The sequence below is a fragment of the Gorilla gorilla genome, chromosome 19 (genome assembly GCF_029281585.2).
Source record: "Gorilla gorilla gorilla isolate KB3781 chromosome 19, NHGRI_mGorGor1-v2.1_pri, whole genome shotgun sequence".
NCBI lineage: Eukaryota > Metazoa > Chordata > Mammalia > Primates > Hominidae > Gorilla > Gorilla gorilla.
In genome coordinates this window covers 18,387,121-18,414,232 of record NC_073243.2, presented here as the reverse complement: position 1 = coordinate 18,414,232, position 27,112 = coordinate 18,387,121, and the positions used below count along the sequence as shown (strand labels likewise).

The window sequence follows — 27,112 nt, the reverse complement described above, 5'->3', positions numbered from 1 at the left end:
AAGGAACAAACCCTCCTAATTCACATTGTCATTTTATTTATTTATTTTCTTTCTTTTTAAACTTTTTTATTACCCATTCCCTTTCTCTACCTCATAGAAACCCTTCCTCCTTGAAGTGATTTACTACTCTTGAGAGGCCATTGTTACAGGTTCAGCTTGCCTACGTTCAAATCCCAGCTCTGACATTCATTATTAGCTGTGTGACTTTGGGCAAGTTACTCAACCTCTCTGAGGTCCAATTTCCTTATCTACAACTTGCAAGTTTGTGTTTACCTCATAAGGTTATGAGGATTAAATGAGCTAATAGATACCAGTCTCTTAGAACAGTGCCCGGCGTGTGGCCATCACCATTATTTTTATTGTATGTTCCTTCCTAAGCCAGTCCTTCAACCCATTTCATCATATCCACACTCCAGTTACACTATCACAATACCTCTTAGAAGCAGTAAGTGAAACCATGACATTCATTAAGGCCAGAGGAAAGGAGCCTCACTTGGGGGATTGTCTCCCCATGAGCACCCTCTGGAGGGCACCCTGCACATCAGGGTTCCTAAGGCTGTAGATGAGTGGGTTCAGCATGGGGCTGATGACAGTGTTGAGGATGCCAATGCCCTTGTCCTTGTCCGAAGACTCCACTGAACCCAGCCTTGTGTAGCTGAAGACGCCCGTCCCATAGAAGATGCCCACCACAGTGAGGTGGGAACTACACATGGAGAAGGCTTTCTTTCTGCCCTCTGCAGAGCGGATTCACAGGACTGCAGCTGCCACATGGGCATAGGACACACTGATGAGGACCAAGGGGGCCACACCCATGAAAGCTGCTGCTACAAACAGCAACTGCTCATTGAGATGAACTCTGGAGCAGGAGAGCTGGCAGAGCTGTGGGAGGTCACAGCAGAAGTGATTGATCACATTGGGGCCACAGAAGTTAAGAGTAGACAGGGCAACAGTTTGGGTCATGCACTGGTGAAGGAAAAGACACATGACATGCCCACCAGGGCTTGCTGGATTCCCCAGCTCATGCGGCTGCTGTAGGTGAGGGGCTGGCAGATGGCCAGATAGCGGTCATAGGCCATGAAGGTCAGCAAGAAGCAGTCTGCCCCAGCCAGGAGGTGGAAGAAGAAGAGCTGGGAGAGGCAGGCCTTATAGGGAGTGCTTCTGTCGTTGGATATGAAATGCCTCAGCATGGCAGGGACAGTGACACTGACACACACCACATCTAGCAGGGACAAGTTCCCCAGGAAGAAGTACATGGGGCTGTGGAGTTTGGTTTCCATAAGGATGGCCGCCAGGATGCTGAGGTTGCTTCCAACGGCAGTGATGTAAGCAAGAAGGAAGATGACAAAGAGCATGGGCTGCAGAGCTGGAGTCTCTGTGAGGCCCAGCAGGACAAGCTTGGTCACAACTGAATCATTCCCTGAGTTCCCCAGATCCATGGCTGTCTTCCACTAGCAGTGGACTGAGCAGTGTTAGATGGGGCCGGTGGTGGCAGAAGGAGGTGTTGATAACAATCATCAATGAGATCTTGATAGCAACGTCCAGGACAGGGCCGGGATGGAAGAACGCATGAAATGTAAGGGGAAGGAAGTTGAAGATTTAGATGTAGTATGAAAAGACATGATATCTGACTCTTAATGGGTAACAAGAGTGGCATTGGACAGACTCAAACAGAGATCCATGAATTGATGTAGAAAGGGGAACAAATGTTACATTAGAAAGTTAAAGGGAAAAATTATTTTCCTGAGGCCAAAGTTCTGGGAGGAAACCCCAAGTCTACAGATGGTGGCATGGCCATAGTTGAGGTACACAAGATCCCAGAGGATGAAAGGGAAGCTTCAGGGGAAGCAGGAAAGCATGCTCCCCACAACCTGTGTCCCTGCACCCCCCGCATACACGTGCTGTCATACACGTGCTGTCACACACCATGGCAGTAGTGAGATGCCTGTCGTGGCCCAGACTATTAAAAGATTAACATGCGAGGCCATGAGATTTGGTCCGAACATTTCAGAAAAAAAGTGAAATGAGATGAAAAACAGTGAAACTAAACGAGGAAACGTCACCAAGGACATTTCCAGCTCCATAGCTGGTGACTACCAGCCTTTTAGATTTTCCAAGTAGTAATATTACATTGCATTTCTCCATATAGAGTCTGGGAAATTTGGGCTCAAAAGTACTGACCGTTTACCAAATACGAAGAATGTAAAAAGGGCTTTTGAGTAGGGTGAGTCTCCAGGCTTAGGCTCCCAGGTGGGTTTGGTGGATACCAAGTAGCGCTGTTTCACTGAATATACAGGTGAACTCTCACACAAATAGAGTCTTAGGTAAGAAGATACCCACACCGTGAATTCCCCATGCCTCCAACTCCACCATCACTGAGCTTTTCACTCTTCTGTCTCCTGGTTCTTATTACGCATCATCCAACACACATGCTATTTATCTGATCACCAGATAGGGCCAAAGTCTTTTACAGTGCCATGAACTGCCCACATATATGATCACTTAGGTAATGCTTTTCTTTTCCCAGCCCTAATCACTGCTAATAAAATACTCGGCCGGGCGTGGTGACTCACACCTGTAATCCTAGCACTTTGGGAGGCCGAGGCGGGTGGATCACCTGAGGTCAGGAGTTCGAGACCAGCCTGGCCAACATGGTGAAACCCCGTCTCTACTAAAAATACAAAAATTAGCTGGGTGTGGTTGCAGGTGCCTGTAACCCCAGCTACTCGGGAGGCTGAGGCAGGAGAATTGATTGAACCCAGGAGGTGGAGGTTGCAGTGAGCTGAGACAGCGCCACTGTACTCTAGCCTGGGTGACAGAGCGAGACAGTCTCAAAAAATAAAATAAAATAAAATAAAATAAAATAAAATAAAATACTCAGTGATCCACCTCAACCTCTGGCTGAGGGATAGATATTTAAGTCTCTCACATGGAGGCTAACTCATCCAGGGAAGGGGTGGAGTTGGAGACCACCAGGGGGCAAAAGGCATGAACAGAGGAAGATATTTCCCAATGACTAAATGTGGAGAATGCCGTCCTCAAGTCTCCAGTGGGTCAATTACCATCTAATAGTATGGGCTTTTCTGCATGGACATGCTCTTACCATTACCTCAAACTCAGTCTCTCCAAATCAGAACCGTCCTTCTTCAATCTCAGTCTGCTTTGGACTAAGTATTTTGGTAGCAGCATTGCCATCCTCCCCGTGAGTAGCGCTTCACAGCTTAGTCATCACTGATTCTTCCCTCTCTCTAACCCTGCACATTGAAGCACCCAAATCCCACTGGATCTTTTTGGGTGGAGTGAGAAGCTGTTTCAGAGCCCAGAGGGTGAACTTCATTTGTATGGAGACCAAGCTGTGAGAGTACAGTAAGGAGTCTTGAGATGAAACTCACCCGGCCAAAGAGATGGGCAAAGAGGAGGAGGGACAGTCCCGCCGGCCCAGCAGCCTCTGCAGAGGGGATAGCTTATAAAGGACAGACAGACAAAGGGACAAGCAACTCCGCTGACATCATTTTCACACTGGGATTTTTCTCCTCCTCATTGTTCCCCTGGAGGCCTCAGAAATTAGCACCTTCCAGGGGGAGCCAGAACCAGGTAAAGACACCTGCCTTTGCCAAAGACATAATGACCTCAAATATTTTTAAAATGTTATGGACTTGTCGAAATGTTTCCAAGTACAGCCTTCTTCAATATGGCAAAATTCATTCATTTATTTAACAAAAATATTTTTGAGCACTGGTGAAACGGCACTCTTGTAATCAACATTTTATAGAGTTAAAATGAACATCTCAAAGACTTAAAATCCTGAAAGTCACCTTGTGTTGGGGATGGTGTTGAGATTTTGGGTTTCTGATTTAATCCAGCCCATCACCTTGGGTGGGGACAGGAGAGGAGAGGAGCAATGACTTGTGACTTTCTCACCTGGCCTGCAGCATGGGGCTGGGAGGAGGCCAGAGCCTGGGTCAGGATTTCCTCCTGTTTCATCCCTGGATCAGTGTTCTTGCCGTCATCTCACAAGGCCACCTTCCATCACAGCTCACGTGAGCCATCCTCAAGCCTGGCTTCTCTTCTAGTCTCAGTCAAGCGCTTTGCCTTTTTCTGGGCTCCCACAGTGTAATCTAGAACCTGTAGCATCCTGGCTCAAAATGTTTTCCAGTCTCATGCCTCCAACACCACAAAGGAAGTTAAAGGGTTAGAGAACTTTTAGAACGGGACCATCTCCTTTCACTAACATCTGATGGTGGCTTCAGACATCAACTGCAGTTTTAATTCCTTGTTCATTAATTAAGCATTCTCACTGACTCTCATTAACAGGTTTGGAAGAAGCTCTTTGCAGGATCACTTGAGGAAACTCATAGTGGCTTAAGCCCGTCATGGGCCAAGGAGGAGTTGTCAGAGAATTAGGATGGATTGGGATTTCTGTTGACAGCTGTCCTTGGAAGAGGCTAAGTTGCAGAGCTCAAATAGAACCCATTATTTCTGCTTTCTCCTGACATACCGGAGGTTGTGTCATCTCCTTTTCTGACACACTGTTAAGGAAGGGAACTTCCTCCTTGAAGACTCATTGCAGGTCTCCTCCTTTCCAGAAACTGCCTATGAGTCCCTGGGGCCAGGCTAGGAGGCCTTCCTCTGTCTTCCCATAGCAATCCAAAGGCAATACATGCAGGCGATCCTCAGTTTTTATCTCCCTCCCAGACACTAAGTTGTTGACCCTAATGCCTGTGTGTTGGATATTTCTACCTGAACATCCCACAGGAACCCAAGATGTACAAAACCTTTTGTACAAAATGCGCACACACACAAGCACGTGTGCGTGTGTAAATCCAGTTGAACCACATGCCTTATTGTGGAAAAACTTGGAAGTATAAGAGTGACACTCACTTATGTTTGACTCTATAAACCCAATTTTTGTTCTTAGTCTTTCTCTTACACTAACAATGTCTTTTGAAGATATTAGTGGTTTTTGTTTTCTATTTGATTTTAAATGGAGAAAATAAAAGGGGTTACAGTTTTTTTTTTTTTTTTGAAGAGTAGCAGAGCACAGTGATCCCCTGCACTCTCCCTATTCCACACGGAGAGGGGCTAAGGTTGAGCATCACTAGACTACACACACTATGGCAAGCTTTTCAGTAGAAAGGGACCCCACCCCCCACAAACACTCTATATATTTGTAGGAATTGGAAGGGGTAGTGGGAGCATCTAGGTAACTGCATTACATCTGGTGCCTACTGGATGAGGAAGTAACCTTATCAAAATTGGGGTGGCTGGATGTGGTGGCTTGTGCCTTTAATCCCAACACTTTGGGAGGCTGGAGTGGGGGGATTGCTTGAGGCCAGGAGTTCTAGATCAGGGGCAACATAATGAAACCCTGTCTCTACAAAAAAAATTAGCTGACTGTGGTGGCACACACATGTAGTCCCAGCTACTTGGGAGGCTAAGGTAGGAGGATTGCTTGAGGCCAGGAGTTCGAGGCTGCGTTGAGCTATGATGGTGCCATAGAATTTCGGCCTGGGTAACAGAGCAAGGCCTGTCTCTAAAAAAACAGGCGAACAAACAACAACCAAAAAAGGCAGAGCCTCCAGTGGAGCTCAGCCACTGTTGGCTTGTTCTTCCACTGAGCTGCTGAACCACCTTCTTGAGTATCCAGAGCTTCTTGTTCCCCAAACCAAATGCTCCTCTTCACCTTGCTTAACAGAGATAGGATCATGTCACTCATTATTTGGAATCTATTAATTGAGCACAGTACTATTTTTCAGGTAATATGCTAGTAAAGAGGTGACCAAATACAGACATGGTCCCTCCCTACATGGAGCTTATCAGCTCATAAAGAAGGAAGGCATGAACCAAATAATTATCACCTAATCACTATTCGTATGCATTTGTCCACACATGTCTAACTATTTTTGGTTTACAAAAGGTATGATATTTAATAGAATTTTATTTTCAACTTTCTTTTACTGTCTTTATATTTGAGCTTCGTGTAATATATTATTCTTCAAAATTTTATGATTTTCTAATATGCTACCGTTTGCATGTGCTAACATTCACTTAACCATTGCATACTTAGTTTTCAATTTTTTGCCATTATGAATAATAATACAACAAAGTATTTGCATCTCTGATTTTTGTCCTATGTCGTGAGTAATCTCTACCTCCGTAATTTGTGCAAGGATCTCATCTCTTCCATTGATACTCTCCATTCCCAAGACTAGATTCCTTGTTACCTCATGACAAAAGTAAAAATTACTCAGTTATATTTTGTATAAGGGGCAGGGAAACATGTAGTCTTCATATCCCCTGCTTATATTCTTCATATTCCTTGCCTATATCTTTGTTTCAAGGGGAGTTTTGATTGGCTTCAAGGCCTGGTGGATTGGTGGTTAACAGAGGTATTTTAACTCAGTCAACTGTGAAGGAAAAAAACGAAGACATACCTCTCCACCCCTCTAGACGCAGACATCAGTACATGTCCCCCTAAATACTTAAGCATGCATATCATAACACAACTTCAATATCTGTTTATGTCTGTTGTTTATGCAAACTTAATATGCAATGAAACACAGAAATGTGAAGTGTACACTTACCGAGTTTTGACAAATGCATACACTTACCAAAATACAGAACATTACCAGCACCCAAAAATGTTACCCCGTAACTTTCTCCAGTTAAAAAATGACTACTCAAAAACAATTATTGTTCTGATTTTTTCAACATAGATTAATTTTACCTATTCCAAAACTTTATATAAGTGGAATCATACAATGCATATGCCTTTATGTAAGGCTTCCTTTACTCAACATAATGGATTTTATAGTCATTCATGTTGTAGCATGTATCAATAGTTTATTTTTTATTGCTGAAAGTATTCCATTGTATGAATATACCTAGTTTGTTTTTAAATGATTGGTAGAATTCTCCTATGAAATCATATGGACCTCAGGCTTTTGAAGGAAGGGAGGACCAAAGCTTTGTCAATATTTCTGTTTTTTGTTCTGTTTAAATTTTCTTTTTCTTCATAAACAGTTTTGGGAAATTGTATTTCCTTAGAAAACTACTCTGGCCATGATGATGAAGTGACAGGGACCAGATTTACTCTCCCATTTTAAACAGCTAAGAAACCAAACAAAATCTGTGAAGCAGTGGATACCATGCAGGGCAGGACAGTGAATCCTTAGCTCTAGAGCAGTGTGAGAAATACAGTTGCCTCAGCTTATTGCCAGAAAGAGTGGCCAACCACACCCAGGGCAAGGAGAACCCAAACAGAGCCCAGTGGTCTTCTGAATTGAGGAGACAGAGTTCAGGCTGACTGTGGCAGCACGAATTGGTGAGGGAAAGTACTGGAGGTCTTTGCCGGTCCTTGGCTGCATTGGAATCTGTGTATGCATGAGAGAAAACTCTAACATCCGGAGAGAAAAACACCATAAGGCAGTAGGAAGGAAAAGTCTCTGAGGCGTAGAGCCAAGAATGGTTCATGTGCCCACCAGCCATCACACAGGTTGTGCAGAGTCCTACAAAGAGTGTTGTCTCAGTCCCCCTAATCAAAGCCCAGCTGCAATACATGTAGAGTCTGCTTTATTTCTGGCTTACTGTTACTTTGGCTTACTGTTATTTTGGTACATATATATATATTGTTAGTATAATAATTAGTGTATATATATATATATATATATTAGTACCAAAACTTCTAATATATATAATATATATTTTTATATCTATATCTATATCTATATAATATCTATATAATATATATTTATTTATTTATTTTGAGATGGAGTCTCACTCTATCGCCCAGGCTGGAGTGCAGTGCCATGATCTCAGCTCACTGAAACCTCCGCCTCCCAGGTTCAAGCGATCCTTCTGCCTCAGCTTCCCCAGTAGCTGGGATTACAGGCACCTGGCTAATTTTTTTTTTTTTTTTTGAGATGAAGTCTTGCTCAGTCGCCAGGCTGGAGTGCAGTGGTGTGATCTTGACTCACTGCAGCCTCTGCCTTCCGTGTTTAAGCGATCCTCCTGCCTCAGCCTCCTGAGTAGCTGGGACTACAGGCATGCACTACTACACTTAGCTAACTTTTGTATTTTTTTTTTAGTAGAGACGGGGTTTCACCGTGTTGGCCAGGATGATCTCGATCTCTCGGCTTCGTGATCTGTCTACCTCAGCCTCCCAAAGTGCTGGGATTACAGGCATGAGCCACCATGCCCGGCCTGGTTGTAGAAGTTTGAAATATATTTTGGATACTTCAGAACAGCTATATATGCTGAAAATCAAATTTGTAGCTTGCCTTTTCACTTAGAAAATCATTGTCATATGATGAGTAGAGGCTTGAAATTTTAGTGTAGGCAAATTGCTGTCTTATTTTTTAGATAACTAAAGTTCTTTCAACTTATTTAAGAAATATTTACCTCCTAAAATATTATAAAGATATTCCACAGAATATGTTCAATGTTTTACATTTTTACTCTTCAGTATAAGTATCACATCTACCTGAAACTGACCTTTAGGCATGGAGTGAGAAAGACATATAATATCATTTTTTTCTTTGTGGTTCCCCAGTTGCTCCAGCACTATTTATTGAAAGACTTGTCCTTTCCTACTGATCTATTGGCCACCATGTCATAGATCAAATTTCCATATATTATTTACAGGTCCTCTAATGTGTTATTTTGGTTGATTTCTCTAATTTTGCTCAAATATAACACTATTTAAATTACTATTCCTTTAAAATATGTTGTGATGAACAGGGGCAGCCTAGTGAGATAGAAAGTTGTACTGTGGGTGGCAGCTGCTTTTAGCCCGAACTGAGTACTGGCCTTCCCAGAATGAGCATGACATTGGATGTGGAGCCCTAGGCTCACACAGTGCATGACAGATACCAGGCACTTTGACGAGACCAACAGCAAAGCATCTACAGATGAAATGTGGCCACTAGCCCTTTCCCAGTCGGTCAACATCCTGCAGGTGGAGGCATGTAGGATTGTACATGTGCAAGAATTTCTTTTGGGTCTCGAATTAGGAACGGAATTAGTGCAACTATATTTAAAGAATAAAGCCCAAATTGTGTTTTCATGTGATGGTAGAATTTTATGATCTCACCAGCAGTGTATAAAAATTTTTGTTGCTCTAGTTTCAGCTTTCTACATATGGCTAGCCAGTTTTCCCAGCACCATTTATTAAATAGGGAATATTTTTGTCAGGTTTGTCAAAGATCAGATGGTTGTAGATGTGTGGTATTATTTCTGAGGGCTGTGTTCTGTTCCATTGGTCTATATCTCTGTTTTGGTACCAGTACCATGCTGTTTTGGTTACTGTAGCCTTGTAGTATAGTTGGAAGTCAGGTAGTGTGATGCCTCCAGCTTTGTTCTTTTGGCTTAGGAATGTCTTGGCAATGTGCGCTCTTTTTTGGTTCCATATGAACTTTAAAGTAGTTTTTTCCAATTCTGTGAAGAAAGTCATTGGTAGCTTGATGGGGATGGCATTGAATCTATAAATTACCTTGGGCAGTATGGCCATTTTCACGCTATTGACTCTTCCTATCCATGAGCATGGAATGTTCTTCCATTTGTTTGTGTCCTCTTTTATTTCGTTGAGCAGTGGTTTGTAGTTCTTCTTGAAGAGGTCCTTCACATCCCTTGTAAGTTGGATTCCTAGGTATTTTATTCTCTTTGAAGCAATTGTGAATGGAAGTTCACTCATGATTTGGCTCTCTGTTTGTCTGTTACTGGTGTTATTTGGCTCTCTGCTTGTCTGTTATAGGAATGCTTGTGATTTTTGCACATTGATCCCTTCCTTACACCTTATACAAAAATTAATTCAAGATGGATTAAAGACTTAAATGTTAGACCTAAAACCATAAAAACCCTAGAAGAAAACCTGGGCAATACCATTCAGGACATAGGCATGCGCAAGGACCTCATGTCTAAAACACCAAAAGCAATGGCAACAAAAGCCAAAATTGACAAATGGTACCTAATTAAACTAAAGAGCTTCTGCACAGCAAAAGAAACTACCATCAGAGTGAACAGGCAACCTACAGAATGGGAGAAAATTTTTGCAGTCTACTCATCTGACAAAGGGCTAATATCCAGAATCTACAAAGAACTTAAAGAAATTTACAAGAAAAAGTCAAACAACCCCATCAAAAAGTGGGTGAAGGATATGAACAGACACTTCTCAAAAGAAGACATTTATGCAGCCAACAGACACATGAAAAAATGCTCATCATCACTGGCCATCAGAGAAATGCAAATCAAAATCACAATGAGATACCATCTCACACCAGTTAGAATGGCGATCATTAAAAAGTCAGAAAACAACAGGTGCTGGAGAGGATGTGGAGAAATAGGAACACTTTTACATTGTTGGTGGGACTGTAAACTAGTTCAACCATTGTGGAAGACAGTGTGGCGATTCCTCACGGAACTAGAACCAGAAATACCATTTGACCCAGCCATCCCATTACTGGGTATATACCCAAAGGATTATAAATCATGCTGCTATAAAGACACATGCACACGTATGTTTATTGTGGCACCATTCACAATAGCAAAGACTTGGAACCAACCCGAATGTCCATCAATGATAGACTGGATTAAGAAAATGTGGCACATATACACCATGAAATACTATGCAGCCACAAAAAAGGATGAGTTCATGTCCTTTGTAAGGACATGGATGAAGCTGGAAACCAGCATTCTCAGCAAACTATCGCAAGGACAGAAAACCAAACACCGCGTGTTCTCACTCATAGGTGGGAGTTGAACAATGAGAACACTTGGACACAGGAAGGGGAACATCACACACCAGGGCCTGTCGTGGGATGGGGGGAGGGGGGAGGGATGACATTAGGAGATATACCTAATGTAAATGACGAGTTAATGGGTGCAGCACACCAACACAGCACATGTATACATAGGTAACAAACCTGCACGTTGTGCATATGTACCCTAGAACTTAAAGTATAATAAAAAAAAGAAAAAAATGTTTGTTGCTCAGTATTTTCATCAAAACTTGATATGTCATTTCTTCATTTAGGCCAATAGTACATGTAAAATAGTGTCTCTATTGTGATTTTATTTAATTAATTAACTTATTTATTTATTTTGAGACCGATTCTCACTCTGTTGCCCAGGTTGGAGTGCAGTGGCGTGATCTCAGCTCACTGCAACCTCTGCCTCCCAGGTTCAAGTGATTCTCCTGCCTCAGCCTCCCGAGTAGCTGGGATTACAGGCATGTGCCACCATGCCCAGCTAATTTTTGTATTTTTAGTAGAAATGGGGTTTTGTCATGTTGGCCAGGCTGGTCTCGAACTCCTGACCTCAGGTGATCCCCCCACCTTGGCCTCCCAAAGTGTGAGGATTACAGGCGTGAGCCACTGCTCCCAGCCTCCATTGTGATTTTAATTTACATTTGCTAGAAGAAGCTGAAAAGGCTGGCACAAAAGTCAGAGTCTTGAGGGCAGAGACAATCACAGTGATCAGATGATGTCATAACAGTTGTTTTTTGAAGCAGATTAAAAAAAAAAAGAGGGAAGAGAAAGTCTTATAGAAAAGTTGTTAAAATCATGCTTTGTGGCTTGAGGTCCAGCTCTGCTACCTCCTAGATAGGTAACATTAAGTAAGTTACTAAACTTCCCCGAGCCTCAAATTCCTCCTCTGCAAAGTGGAGCAAATAACAAAGCCATGTCAAAGAGTTGTCCAGAAAATTAAGATAATGCACCAAAATAAAGCAAATATTAATGATTGCCATTTTATTAGTATTAATATTTGTTGATCCCCTACCAAGTGCTTTAACTATTATTTTATTTAATTCTTAGACCAACCCTCTGTGGTTGGAAATATTATTCTGTTTTTACACATGAAGAAATGGAAGGCCAGAGTTGCTGAGCAGCTGGTCCTAAGGCATGCCGTCAGTCACTGGAAAAGCAAGTGTGAGTGTACACCACGTCAGTGTTTTTCTTACCAGGCTGTTCTGGGGAAGTGTGAAGGGCTGGAGGATTTGCAGCAAAGGAAATGCAAGGTCTCCATCATGGTGGGCACTTCCTGTTTGAACAGGGAGTAGGACATTGAGGGAGGGCTCGGCAACCTCTCCACATTCGCCGTTCATTAACCTCATCACCAAGAGTCTCAACTTCTAAGGTCCTGGCCTAGAGAATTACAGTGGGAAGAGACATCCCTCAGGACCCCTTGGTCCCTCCTAACTGAACTCAGCTCTTCTACCACCAATTCCAGAGTCATGATGGGGTCCCCAAGATGCAATCCCCGTGCGCCCCAGTGCCCCCGATTAACAAGGTCCTGAGGGAGAAAGCACTGCATTCCTGAGGACTCATTAGAAAGCCAAGGTTGGAGAAAGCTTCTCCCTTTTGTCTCCGTTCTTGTGCCTCCTTCTCACCTCCAGGGCAAGCCTGAGAGTCAGCTCTCTCTGCTCAGAACTCTTGTTCCAAGAGGAATCTGGGAGAACAGTGCTCTGTCTGGATACTTAACTCTAGCCTCAGCACCGCCATTAGATCCACTGTGGCTTTGTGAAGATGAATAAATTCTCTGGACTTCATTGGTGTGGTATGATAAATGGGATTATTCATACTCCCTAATTACGCCCATGAAACTAATATGAGGGGTGCAGTAAGGAGTTGGAGGGGAGGCCTCTTTGAGAAAATCAAAAGCATCACAAAGTCATAAGGCATCATTATTGGGTTCATTAAAAGCTTGGGTTGTTTATTGCTCTGTGGCTCCTTAAACCTCCGAACCTTCCTGGAAGGGCTAATTTCTGAGGTCCCCAGAGTCTGACACGGCAGTGGATAGATGACTGGATGATCTCATTTCTGGTTCACTCGTTTTCTCATATATGGCCCTTCTTTGCTCTCTGGAGCAAAGGCCTGCACAGTGGTTCACCCGCTTCCTTTCCCTTCAATAGAAACCTTGCTGGCCTCTGTATCCATAATGAGATGAGGACTCTCCGGGGGCCCGCTTCTGCTCCCTAATAATAGAGGTGGCATTTGACTTGTTACCAAGTGGTCAAATCTCTTATTTCATGGAGGACTTACTAGAGAAAGAGAGTCTTGTTCGAGATAACATATCAAGTGAGAGAAAGATCTGGGACTCTCCCATGCCAGGGCACGTTGCCAATGCCCGTCCTTCCTAGATGAAGCCTGCTTTCTGTTTTTACTGAAGTGAGTAGGAGGGCAGTCAGAGAATCCAACCTTCCTGCCTGGACCCATTCCTTGGGGAGCAACGTTGAACCAGGTTCCTACAACAGAGGGTTGTATTGAGTCACGATCATCAGATGCATAAAGGACTTAGTTGGAATGTTGGAGCAGGGATCCAGGATCACTCAATAAGGGCAGCCTGAGCCTCAAGCTGGATGCCTGTGAGTGGTAATCCAGGTGAGCCTCTACAGGTGAGGTCATCACTGTGATCCTGTGTAAGACAGGCTTCTTGGAAACATAGACCAGTGTTCATCCTAGACTCTTGTTGGGTTATATGGCATCTCTGTGGGGTGTACTCTTCTAGCCTATTCTTATTTATTCATAGAGTCTACCATTCCTAATTGCCAAATTCTTTTGAGATGTTCTATCAAAAAGACATCTCAGTGAATGGATTGTTTTAACTAATGTCTTCACTATTCCCAGATGAGTCCTCAGAACCACCCCATCTTGACTCTAGGAGAAACTAATAAAAAAGAAGAAGAAGAAGAACGACAACAACAAAAAAAAAAACCCCACACCATCTAGATAAAGGGAGCAGAGACACCTACAGCAGTACTCCTGTGCCTTTTCCTCACACTTGCACCTCCCTTAAATCATGTCAATCTTTTATCGTGTTGCACAAACTCCAGCTCATCCAGAAAGCCTCTCCCAACTCCTACAGCCCAATCTGATGCTCCCTGTTACTGAAGTATTGTTGCTCTTACGGTCATACTTTCAAAGTTCATTTATTTATTTATTTCAGAAATATTGAACCCTACTGTATGCAAAGTGTGGCACAAGGCATTAAGAATGCAAAGCTGAATTTGGCAGAAATCTGTTGGCAAGCCACAATGGAGTAGAGGAGGTGTGCTCTATAGAGAAATGGCCGTGTGAGAGATTAACAGAGCTAAGAGCCGTAGAGTATACAATTAAAGTGCCGCAGAATTTAGTGGACAGGAATATGAGATGGGGCAGGACCAGGAAAACCTTTACAGAGGAAGCACATTTTAATTGAGCCAAAGGATTTGAGAACTTAGAATTAGTTAGAGGATGTTCCAGATAAAGTAAACGGTTAGAACAAAGATGGGAAGATACCGAATCAAAGGGTGTAAAACCTTACAACCTGAGTTAAAGTGGATGGGAAGGGGCAAATGAGAGGTAGTTTAATTAATTACTTAATATGTAAGGGAGTTGTTCTGCTCCTATAGATATGTCAATTCACAGAGTATTTATAGTGAATGATTTCTAAGTCTATGATTAGACTCAGAGGGTGATACAACAGGAATTGTTGATTTAAGAATTTTTAGGAGACACCCTATGCAACATCTCCCAAATCCGACAGCCACCACCTTATGGGGACCTAATTTGGGATTCTAGCTTTGAGGCTTCCACCAGCTCTGCCTGGTGTCCGTAACTGCTGCTCTGCCTTAATTGCAGATATAAAATGAACCTGTGTAGAAAAGGGAATCTCTGCAGGGCCCAGAGGGGGCAGCTACTGGCTGAGGGAGCAGAGAGTGAAAGAAAAGAACCAGATGTTATGCCCCTTCCATAAACGTAATTTGAAAAGCTTTCCTTCTTCAATATCCCAGTACAGTCAAGTAACATTGGAAAAAATGATTCCTTGAAAGTTTAACACAATTTTTCCATTTTTTGGTGGGGATGGCGGAATGTTGGTGGTAGTGTAATGGAATGGAGTCCCTTTTTGAACAACTTTCTCTGTATCTTTTTCCCACAGTAATTAGCTTGTTTCAATTTTTTCAACTTTTCTCGAGCAAGTTTTCACATGATTTTTAATCATATTTTACCAATTATGTCCAATTTTTCAAAAAATATAGATTGGGGTAAAGTGACTTTGTAAGTATTTTTTAATCTTTTAATGTAACTGTGATTATTTTCCTTTATAAATTGTTGTTTTATACAGTTGTATTTTCTTTGTTTTTATCGATTGAATTAATAAAAGTTTTAACAAGTTTATGTACCCCTTTTCCTACCCATAAAAGATTTCTTGAACTTGTTTATTAGCTCTGTATTTCTTTCTACTCAAGTTTTGCTTTTATTATGACTTTTCTTATGGTTCCTTTTCTAATGTCTTGATTGGATCATTTAATTCTTTTGTTGTTGTGGATATACTCATTTAAGGCTGCGCATTCTTTTCTGAACACTGATTTAATCCATTTTTTAAAATGTGCTGCTGTCATTATCTCCTTTTTCTTCTCCTGCAGGTATTCTTTAGTTTTAGTTTTCATTCTCTGTTTGGTCCAACCGTTTCTTAAGGATTTCTTTAAATATTGGATTTTATTTTTAAAATCATGTTTCTTTCCACTGGGCTGTGATCATATATTATTGTTTGTATTATTTGTTCTTTTGAAGTTTGCTGAATTTCTGGTTTTATATATGCTGTTTCTGGGCAGTGAATGTTTCATGGGCACTTAAGGAAGATGCACAATGTCAGTTGGTTCTACCTCTTGAAAAATATTGAGGTTTTTATTGCCTTACTTCATTCTGCCAACTTAAATTTATATGGACTGAAAGTCACTAAAATCGACTGTTACCCTGTCTCTATTTCTCTTTGAACGTACTGTGCTTTTTGCTTTAGGTATCAATGCTATATACTTGGGACATTCGTTTTCATAGCTATTACATCTTCTTGCACCCCTTATAAAATGCTCTTTTCCTCATTTACTGACTTTTTTGAATTCAAACACATTTTATATTAAGATTATGATCCCCGCTTTATTTTTGTTTACATCTGACTGGTATTCCTTTACCTTTCACCCTTTGTAATTAACTTTGTTTTGGCTGTATATTTTGGCATCAGCCTAGAGTTGTATTTTTTAGATCCAACCTGAAATTCTTTTATTTTTACTAGATGAGCTTGGCTCACTCGGCTTTATCATTGTAAGTCTGTTTGGTACTAATTTTGTTCTGTTATTTTATGTTATACTGTTTGCTTTTATTGTTCTGAAATAGCCTTTCACTGTAAGGGCTACATTTGTCTTTGTTTTGTATGCATGCTTCCTCTTATATTTTAGAAGATTTTTTTCTAGGGTACTTTTATAACTGTAACTTTGTGTAGAGTTCCAATACTCTGTTTTTAGTCAGTGTCTACTAATTCCCTGGTATGAGCACAATGAAATTAGTATATTCCTGTTTCTTTTCCCTTTTCTCTCTCTCCTATACCATGTAATTTATTTGATTATGTTATATTAATCTTTCTTTTATACTGATTTGTGTACTTATACCCCCATTATGTAATTTATCAGGTTTAAATAACATCTTTTAACATTCAGCTATAGAAGATGAGGAAATCAACACATACGTCCTCCTATCTCCTTTTTTTGCTAATTATAAACATTTTACCTTTTGAGATTTTAAAAACATTTACATTTTCTTTCATACTTATAATTTTCACAAATGTTTTAGTCTTAGACCTATCGTTAAATACATTTAATATTAACCACCAGTTTATAGACTGCAGAGTTCCTATTTTTCTTTTTGTTGACTGACGTCTGTTTCTTAAAAAAGCTGCTGTTAAAAAAAACAAACAAAACAAAACTCTGAAGCCTGCTTTTTTCAACAATGGCTAATGTTTGTAACTTTCCTTGAATTCTCAGATTGCCAACTTAACTTTATATATGAATATTATATTTGAATAATAGTCTAGATAGTTTCAACAATTTTGGATCACATTTCTTCCCCCGGAGACTGCAGGCATGTTCTTCATTACATTCCAACTTTGACTGTTACTTTGGATAAATGATATGCTACCTTAATTTCTTTCCTTTAGAATTGACAGGATTTTGTTTGTTTGTCTGTTTTTTGACTAGGCTATCCATTTTTTTAATCATTGATATTCAGTGATACTCCAGTGGTATATAACAATGCTGGCATTCTGTATGAATGTTTCCTGGGACGAAGTGTACACTTTTGAATTGTAAATTCAAGTGTTTCTGTAATTTTTTAATTAAAATTGAGTTTTAAATAATTGTTCTTTTCCACTTTTTTGATTTCCTCCTTTGGTAACTCGAATGTACATAGATTGGATCTCCTTTGTGTTTTCTCATATCTGTCATTGTCTCTCTTTTCTCACTGCATCTTGTCATCTTTTAAAATACTGTTCCTGCATCTAATTTTTTTCCATGTATTGTTTCTAATATTGGTTTTTTTGGTGTAGTAATTTTACATTTCTTTAACATCTTTTCTTTCTTCTTCCAGCTCATATTTCTTATCTTTCTTGCAATCCCTTCCCTCAGCTCTTACATTTTTACTCTGTTTTCTTATTTTATACCGGAAAATGCCACCTTAAGTTTTTTTTTTAATTTTATTTTTAGAGAGGCCGAAATGTTTGGTAACAATTTTCTTTTTTATTGTTATTATTTTATTTTTTTAAGTTCTGGGGTACATGTGCAGGGCATGCAGGTTTGTTACATAGGTAAACATGTGCCATGGTGGTTTGCTGCACCTATCACCCCATCACCTAGGTATTAAGCCCAGCATGCATTAGCTCTCTTACCTAATGTTCTCGCCCCGGCCACCCTCCCATGACAGGCCCCAGTGTGTGTTGTTTCCCTCTCTGTGTACATGTATTCTCATTGTTCAGTTCCCACTTATAAGTGAGGGCATGCAGTGTTTGGTTTCCTGTTCCTGCATTAGTTTGCTGAGGATAATGGCTTCCAGCTTCATCCACGTCCCTGCAAAGGACATGATCTCATTCTTTTTCATGGCTGCATAGTATTCCGTGGTGTATATGTACCACATTTTCTTTATCCAGTCTGTCATTGATGGGCATTTGGGTTGATTCCATGTCTTTGCTAGGTAACAATTTTCATATGTTCAATGGCAACATTCTTTGATGGAGTGAATTTTGTCATCCATTTGTCTTTCTTGTTTATTTACCTCTTTTTTCTTGTAGAATCCTTGTTTATATGCTATGCAGGTTTGTTTTAATCCTTAAATGACATGAGTTTTTGCCAAACTAGATAGTCACAAGATGCTTGTATCTTGCAAGGCTAAGACATGTTTCAGACTAGCAGGACCTACCTTGTGATTCAGAATTGGAGGTAAATTATTTTAGCTTTTATTTGTGTGTAATGAATGCAGACAGGTAACTAGAACTGTTAGAACTGATGTATTTTTTTCTATCTTTTGCCTCCAGTTTTATGCTTTATCTATAGTCTGTGTACCTAAGTCTTCATTTAGCCTTTTCTCTGCTTCTTGAGTCAAATTCAGGGTCACAGAGGATTATGGTGCCATACTTTACACCATATACCCATTATTGCAAACAAGAGCTTTGGTTTTGTTTTTTATTGATTGCCTCCCCCTACCCACCCCCCCCTTTTTTTTTTTAAGAGAATTATACTCATTTAACTCTTCTACAGTCATGGATTTCCTCTCTCTGCTTCTTGTCACTCTCCTATTTGATCTTTACTGTTCTTGAATCCATCCAATCTAGTTTATGGATTGGGGTTGTGGACACTTACTAGTTTCTTTGAAGATAGAATCTGTATGTTTATTTTTCTGCTTGTTTTGGAAAGAGATAAGTTCTGAGAAGAGAACATTTTGGATTTACTCGGCCATGTTCAAACCAGAAGTACACTTTTTGCTTATTTTTCCCAAGGGTTTGTCTTTCATAATCTTTACAAATAGGTTCTTGCAGCTGGGGGGCAGGTTGGAGGAGGGAGGTCCAGAGTGGTAATGTTACCTGTGCTTACGCCTGCAAATAAAGTTATTCAGGTAGCGACAGAGTAAACAAGTGTAGTGTGGCCTGAGGAGCGCAAAATTCCTTACTTGTACAGAGGGAACGTGGCAGAGGGCTGGGCAAGTAGAAGGGGGTCTGTTTCTTTTTCTTGAGTAAATAAATTATTGGGAGGAGTGATTCTTTTCCTCCCTGGATGTTTCTTTGCAGGAACTCATGCAGCCAGAATCTGGGGCCAATGGAACAGTCATTGCTGAGTTCATCCTGCTGGGCTTGCTGGAGGCGCCAGGGCTGCAGCCAGTTGTCTTTGTGCTCTTCCTCTTTGCCTACCTGGTCACGGTCGGGGGCAACCTCAGCATCCTGGCAGCTGTCTTGGTGGAGCCCGAACTCCATACCCCCATGTACTTCTTCCTGGGGAACCTATCAGTGCTGGATGTTGGGTGCATCAGCGTCACTGTTCCATCAATGTTGAGTCGTCTCCTGTCCCGCAAGCGTGCAGTTCCCTGTGGGGCCTGCCTTACCCAGCTCTTCTTCTTCCATCTGTTCGTTGGAGTGGACTGCTTCCTGCTGATCGCCATGGCCTATGACCGATTCCTGGCCATCTGCCGGCCCCTCACCTACAGCACCCGCATGAGTCAGACAGTCCAGAGGATGTTGGTGGCTGCATCCTGGGCTTGTGCCTTCACCAACGCACTGACCCACACTGTGGCCACGTCCACACTCAACTTCTGTGGCCCCAACGAGGTCAATCACTTCTACTGTGACCTCCCACAGCTCTTCCAGCTCTCCTGCTCCAGCACCCAACTCAGTGAGCTGCTGCTCTTTGCTGTGGGTTTCATCATGGCAGGCGCACCTTTGGTTCTCATCATCACCTCCTACAGCCACGTGGCAGCTGCAGTTCTACGAATCCGTTCAGTGGAGGGCCGGAAGAAGGCCTTCTCCACATGTGGCTCCCACCTCACTGTGGTTTGTCTTTTCTTTGGAACAGGTGTCTTCAACTACATGAGACTGGGTTCAGAGGAGGCTTCAGACAAGGATAAAGGGGTTGGAGTTTTCAACACTGTTATCAACCCTATGCTGAACCCTCTTATCTACAGCCTCAGAAACCCTGATGTTCAGGGCTCTGTGGCGAATATTTTTGGGGAGGAGATCACTGACCTGAGAGGTAATGGGGTCCCTCCTTTCCTGCCTTTTCTGGACTGAGAAAAATTTCCCATGAAGACAGTAACCAGGAAAAATTCAGCCACAACTATTTTTCCTATCTCCTGATGCTTGAAGATCGGTGTTACATATTTGTCCTACTAGGAAACCCTACATAATTTATTCATTCACCAAATACTTATTAGAGTACCTCTATGATCTGGACAGTCTTCCAAGGCATTGGTGGACAAAATGGACAAAAGTCTCTGCACTCATGCAACTCACATGCTATAAAAGTAGACAAATAAGCATCATATAACCACATGATGATAGTTTCTATAGAGATGAACAAAGATGTTAATATGAAGTCAGGTTCTGCCAAGCAAGCCCTGTGCAAGTTTTACCCTGTTTTTGGCTGTGCCTACTTTCTGGGTAGAGTTAAAGCCTTGTAGTTCTGTGTGCCTGGAAAGCAGCATTCTATAAAGAATGTCCAGTCGGTCAATCACAGCCTAAGTGACCAAGAGTATTTCTTCAATATTTCTGGTTAGGACATGAGATTCCCTGCAGATCAAAATAGGGGAAAATTTTTTGTTTCTTTGTTTTGTTTTGTTGTTGTTTTGTTAAAAACTTGTTAAAAAGTTTTTTTAAAAAACCAAAACCATAGGCCTAGTGCGATGGATTATTTCATTCATTTGTTTGCCTTTCACCTTCGTTTTCTTCTCTCCGCTACCACATAAGAATCCTGCTGGACCGGGCACGGTAGCTGACGCCTGTAATCCCAGCACTTTGGGAGGCCAAGGCGGATGGATCATGAGGTCAGGAGATCGAGACCATCCTGGCTAACATAGTGAAACCCCGTCTCTACTATAAATACAAAAACAAAATTAGCCGGTGTGGTGGCGGGCGCCTGTAGTCCCAGCTACTCGGGAGGCTGAGGCAGGAGAATGGCGTGAACCCGGGAGGCGGAGCTTGCAGTGAGCCGAGATAGTGCCACTGCACTCCAGCCTGGGCGACAGAGCAAGACTCCGTCTCAAAAAAAAAAAAAAAGAATCCTGCTGGGTGTTTAGGGAACAGGAAAGGTCTAGAGAGGAAAAGAGCCCACTAAATTAAAACTGCATTCATACATATATGATATATCTTAAGGTCATAAAAGGAAGGTTTCATCTCCATTCCCTGCCATGCCTTTTTCTCTCATTTAATGTCACCTTCCTCACACATATGATAAAGTTTTTGAAAGAGTAAATGTTTGTATTACAATCAGGTCCTTAGAATTTTCAATGTAGAATATCCAATATAACCTTCTCCTCCAAAGTCTTACTTAGCTCTCTCAAAGCTCCTGGCTTAGAAAATACATACCCATAAATGTAGTTCCTGGAAAGGAGGGATGCATGCATGCCTGTCTTCCTTCCTTCCCAGTGTAAATATATTTATTTTAAAAATTATTCAGAATGTTATACCTAATAGTGGAAACATTCAGATGATATTATTTTGTCAAGCAGGAAATAAAAATCCAAATGTTCCTTCACTGCACCAAAAATCACACTGTTCAGAGTTAACGCCTCTGACAATTGTTGTGTTTTTTCCTCTAGCGATTTCCTGTATATATGATATGCCCATTTCGCATCAGTAGAACCATACTGTTCTGTGATCTGCTTCCTGTTTTTCCTGCATATTGTGCCATACAATCTTTTACATAATGAAGACTAACATCCTGCTTTATCTGTTTTAATGGTGGCACAGTATATCATTAAACATGTAAGTCACAATTTCATTAAACCTCTATTTATATAATTTGGGTTATTTTCAATTGTTTTGCAACAACAGTGTTGTGATGAATATTCTTACAGTGCTGTCTTTCCAAATCTCTAGAATTATTTCCCTGCGATTAATTCTTATGAATAACTTTATCAGATTAAAGGATGTGCAAATACACATTTTGAGATATGCATACACACCTTTCTTAATTTTTGAAACTTTTGCACCAGCTTATAAATTCACTGAATTATGATAGTGTCTGTTTACTCACATCCCTACTATCAAGGGCTATTATAAATAGTGTCTTTAATTTTTACAATCTGAAAGTTGAAAAATTATAGTATTTTAATTGAATTTTTTCTAGGTTTATTGGAGTATGATTAAGAAATAAAAAATTGTACCTATGCTATAAAGCATGGCTTGATAAACGTATATATTGTGAAATGATTACCACAATCGAGCTAATTTACATGTTCATCACCTCATATAGTTATGGTTTTGTGTGTGTGATGAGAACATTTAAAATCTATTCCTAGCAGATTTCAAGGACATAATACATTATTATTAACTATAGTTGTCATGCTGTACAATGGAACTCCAGAACTTACTCCTTCCGCCTAATTGAAACTTTGTGCCCTTTGACCAGCATCCAAGATTATCCTTATTTGTTTTCCTCTATAGGTAAAGTTGGTTTTTCATCCCTTGCCTTCTTTTAAGTTTTTATCTTTTCTTTCATTTTCTAAAGTTTAAATATGGTATTTCTACATGTAGATTATTTGGTATTTATCCTATTTTGTTGTTCGCTGAGTTTCCTAGATCTACGATTTGGTTTCTGTTATTAATGTTGGAAAATTCTCAGACACTATTACTTCAAATATTTATTCTGTCCCTGTTTCTCTCTCTTCTCCTTCTGGTCTTACCATTATGTATAAGTTACATCTTTCATAATTATCCCACAGTTTTTGGACATTCTCGTTTAGTTTTATCATTTTTTTCTATTTGCTTTTTAGTTTGAGAAGTTCCTATTGACATATCTTCAAGCTCTATTGACATAACTTCAAGTTCACAGATTTTTTTTTTCCCTCAGGCATCTCTAGTCTACTGATGAGGCCATTGTCTTAGTCCATCTGGGCTGCTATAACGGAATACATAGAGTGAGTGGCTTATAAACAAGATAAATTTATTTCTCACAGTTCTGGAGGCTGGGAAGTCCAATATCAAGGTGCTGCCAGTAGACCTGGTATCTAATGAGAGCCCACTTCCTGAGTCATAGGTGGCTGTTTTCTCATTGCATCTGTACATAATGCAAAGGACAAAGGAGCTGTCTGGGGCTCATTTTGTAAAGCACTAATCCCTTCCATGAGGGCTCTGCTCTCATGACCTAATCGTTTCCCCAAAGCCCCATCCCCAAATACCATCACATTAGAGATTAGAGTTCAACACATGAATTTTGACAAACATTTTACTCTATGCACCCGTCAAAGGCATCCTTCATTTTTATTATGGTGTTTTGGATTTCTAGCATTTCCTTTTGATTCTTAAAGTTTCCATCTCTCTGCTTACATTAACCATCTTACATATTGTACACTTTTCTTCCATTAGATCCCTTTGCATGTTAATCACAGTTATTTTAAATTCCCAATCTGATAATTCCAAAATCTCTGTCATATCTGATTCTGGTTCTCATACTTGCTTTGTCTCTTCAGACTGTGTGTTTTGCCTTTTACCATGTCTTGTAATTTTTGTTGAATGCTGGACATCATGTATGGGTAACGGGAACTATGGTAAATAGGCCTTTAGTGGGAAGTGTTGTGTTTATATGGCCAGAGGTTAGGCTTTGTTTACTATTTGCTGTAGCCATAGATATCAGTGGGTAAAATTTTCTCTGGTGTCCTTGTGTTTATCTCCCCATTGTCTTTGGGTTTCTGTAGATATTCCTTCTTAAATAGGGTTGGAGCCTTGCACTTCTTTCCATTGTAATCCCGTTAGCATATAGGAGCCCTACTGGTGTGGTGGTGAGATGTGGGGGCAAGGAAAGCATTCTATAATCCTGTGATTAGGTCTCGGTCTCACTCAGATCTCATGATGAGTTTGTGCCCCTGCACTGTTATTTCACAAGCACTACTCAGCTTCCTCCTCTCCCTTAAGTGAGACAGGAAGTTTAGAGTTGGGTATTTCCCTTCCTCCATGTTGAAGGTTAGAGGGAGCTGGATATTTTTCTTCCCCCACATTGTCAATTAGGCTCTGGTAAAACCTATGTTGGGGCAGGCATGGTGGCTTACACCTGTAATCCCAGCACTTTGGGAGGCCAAGGCAGGTGGATCACCTGGGGTCAGTAGTTCAAGACCAGCTTGGCCAACATGGTGAAACCCCATCTCTATTAATAATACAAAAAGTTAGCCGGGCATGGTGGCACATGCCTGTAATCCCAGCTACTCCAGAGGCTGAGGCAGGAGAATCACTTGAACCCAGGAGGTGGAGGTTGCAGTGAGCCAAGATTGCCCCATTGCACTCCATCCTAGGTGATAAGAGCAAAACTCTGTCCAAAAACAAAAACAAAAACCTGCAATGGGTTAGGCTCTGGTAAAATCATTTCCCTTGAGACCAGCCATTATTAAGGAAATATACTCTGAGCACATTTCAAAATTGCTGTTTTGGGGGTCTGACAGGGGTTGCTTTTCTCCTCCCCCTGTCAGAAGCATAAAAGGATCCTTCTAAAATCTTCACAGTAAGAATCTGGTGGTGTTCCTGGAGGTAAAACTCAGGAAACTGTGAGGGTCCTCTTAAGACTCCCCACACCCCAGCCCAGAGTTTCTAATTCCCAAGCTAGTTCACACCGATTCTCCCGCTTGTCAATCGTGGTCTCAGTGTGTGTACCTGTGCTGGCCCCAGCAGTGGGCTTCTGCTCCTAGGCTTCTATTCCAGTTAAGCCGTGATTCTTTGTATTCACCTCGCTCCTGTTTTCAGAGCAGCAGCTTGCCCTGTGACTTGAGTTCTTTGAGGAATCTCAGAAGAGTTGTTGCTTTGGAATTTGTTGCGCTTTTTCTTGTGGGAATAGGACTGATGACTTCTAGGCTCTTTACATGTTGGAGTGTAAACCAGGACTCTACATTTTATTTTATTGATAACTGCTGGTGGTGAACATTTATGGTCTTTCCGACTTCTGTTTCTCCCTTTCTGACAGTTGCCAATTTCTGTTTGGCATCCAGGTGGCTCCAGGGAGTGTGGTTCCAGCCAAGGCTCCAGAGTGGGGGTATCAGAATATCTAATGGCCTGGCGACGGTGTGATGGTTCTATATGGGTGTGTGACCTAAGTTACCTTAACAAGATTCTTTACACTAGCATTGCTCAACTCAGTTTCCATGAGAGAATTAAGCCCTACACAAAATGACTCGACTATTTTCTAAATTTCCCCAAAGATACATAGCTGGCAACATTCTAGACGCATAGGACGGAAGTTAGTACATGACAGAGTGTATGTTTTGGGACGTTCAGTTAATTCCCTCAGGGAACTCTGGTAGAAAAGGACAACTCTAGACTCTTGCTCCTCATCAAGCAAAGAAATGACCTTGCCACCAGAAGTCTGAGAGACAAAAAAGAGCTACCAAGTCTGACTTGGGCCAAAACCCAGAAGAGAAAGGAATCCCAAAAACAGACTGCTAATGATTGAACTGCTTCCCCTCAAAACGCATTTGCTGACTCCAACACAGGGACTGAGATAGCAGAGAGTGTAGCTGAGAGGCTAAGAAGTGAGCAGAGTTTTAGCGGCTTATGGAGCTGGAGAGAGAAAACTTGCAGGTAAGGTGCTGCCAAAGGGAAAAGTACAATAAACACTCTCAGCTTTGAAATGGGACTTTTAGCGTGCTATACATTCTAGGAGTAAGGCATCATCGGAAATAGGCCAAGCCTCGCAAAGAATGAAACTCAGCTTTAAGCAACTAACTCGATCATGGGTTGGTTAAAAGGGATCTACTCTTATCCTTTCTGCCTGCCAGACTCAAAAATAAGTCATTTCTGGAAGAAGAAGCTATCATCCAGAGCAGTGCTATCCAATAGAAATTTCATATGAACCACATACGTAATTTAAATTTTTCAAGAGCCACTTTAATAAAAGTAAAAAGAAACAGGTGAAATTCATGATGTATTTTATTTAATTCAATAATCTAAAATATTACCACTTCAACATGTTAATATTTAAAATTTTTCATCTGTCATGGTTGTAGTGAAAAAAGAAAAATATTTTAAAAATAAAAAATTATAAGTGACAGATTTTACATTTTTATATTTCATAGTCTTTGAAATCTGGTATGTGTTTTTTTGTTTGTTTGTTTTGTTTTGTTTTTTTAGACGGAGTCTTGCTCTGTTGCCAGGCTGGAGTGCAGTGGTGTGATCTCGGTTCATCACAACCTCCGCCTCCCAGGTTCAAGCAATTCTCCTGCCTCAGCCTCCCAAGTAGCTGGGACTACAGGTGCATGCCAGCATGCCCGGCTAATTTTTGTATTTTTAGTAGGTACAGGGTTTCACTATGTTGGCCAGGATGGTCTCGATCTCTTTACCTCGTGATCCACCCGCCTCAGCCTCCCAAAGTGCTGCGATAATAGGAGTGAGCAACCGCGCCTGGCCTGGTATGTGTTTTTTAAACTTATAGCACATCTCAATTAGGATGCCAAATTTGCATCAGAAATACTGGGTCCGGGTTCTCTCATGAGGCTGCCTTAGCGGTATCAGCCAGTGGTGCAGCTGTCTCAAGGCTTGACCAGGGAGGGATAAGCTTCCATGCTCATTCACGTGATCCCTGGTAAGTTTCCACATTTTGCTGGTTGTTGGACTGGGGGCCTCAGTGCCTCACTGTCTGTTGGCTGGAGACTGCCTTCAGTTCCTTGCTACTAAGTCCTCTCAAAACACGTCTGCTTCCTTCCACAGAGCAATCGAGAAGAAAGCCAGAAAGAGAGGAGATGGAAATCATAGTCTTTTATAACTTAATCTCAGAAGTCATTAGTTTTACTGTATTCTCTTTGTTAGAAGCAAGTCCCTAGATTTCACCCACACCCAAGAGAGGGGACTATATACAGCTATGAATACCGTGAGGCAGCAATCATTGGGAGACATTTTAGAGGCTGCCTGTCCCACAACCCAAATGTCCATCTGTAGGTGAATGGACACTGATAAGTTTTGGCTCTGTGTCCCTACCCAAATCTCATGCTGAATTGTACTCCCCACGGGTTGGAGTGAAGGAAGAAAATGACAAACACAAAATTCAGGGTCATGGTTGCTTCTGAAGGAGAGACATACATAGAGATTCCATGGTACTGGAAATTGAACAATACACAACCAAAAATAAAATGCA

At 41.2% G+C, this 27,112-nt stretch overlaps 2 protein-coding genes across 2 annotated transcripts in view; one reads left to right on the top strand and one right to left on the bottom strand.

The window, feature by feature from the left end:
* The window catches only part of LOC101144819 (olfactory receptor 3A1-like), a 103,554-nt gene extending 81,833 nt beyond the window's left edge, over positions 1-21,721 (top strand). The window contains 2 exon segments of the mRNA XM_004058272.5: positions 19,081-19,991; positions 19,993-21,721. Of these exon segments, the coding sequence (XP_004058320.5) occupies positions 19,087-19,991; positions 19,993-20,032 (945 nt within the window). The 5' untranslated portion in view covers positions 19,081-19,086 and the 3' untranslated portion in view covers positions 20,033-21,721.
* Positions 490-1,436, bottom strand: LOC115931285 (putative olfactory receptor 3A4). Its single transcript, XM_031003509.3, is given in 2 exon segments — positions 490-959; positions 962-1,436. Coding segments are annotated over 2 exon segments (945 nt in total).
* Positions 21,722-27,112: the final 5,391 nt, after the last annotated feature.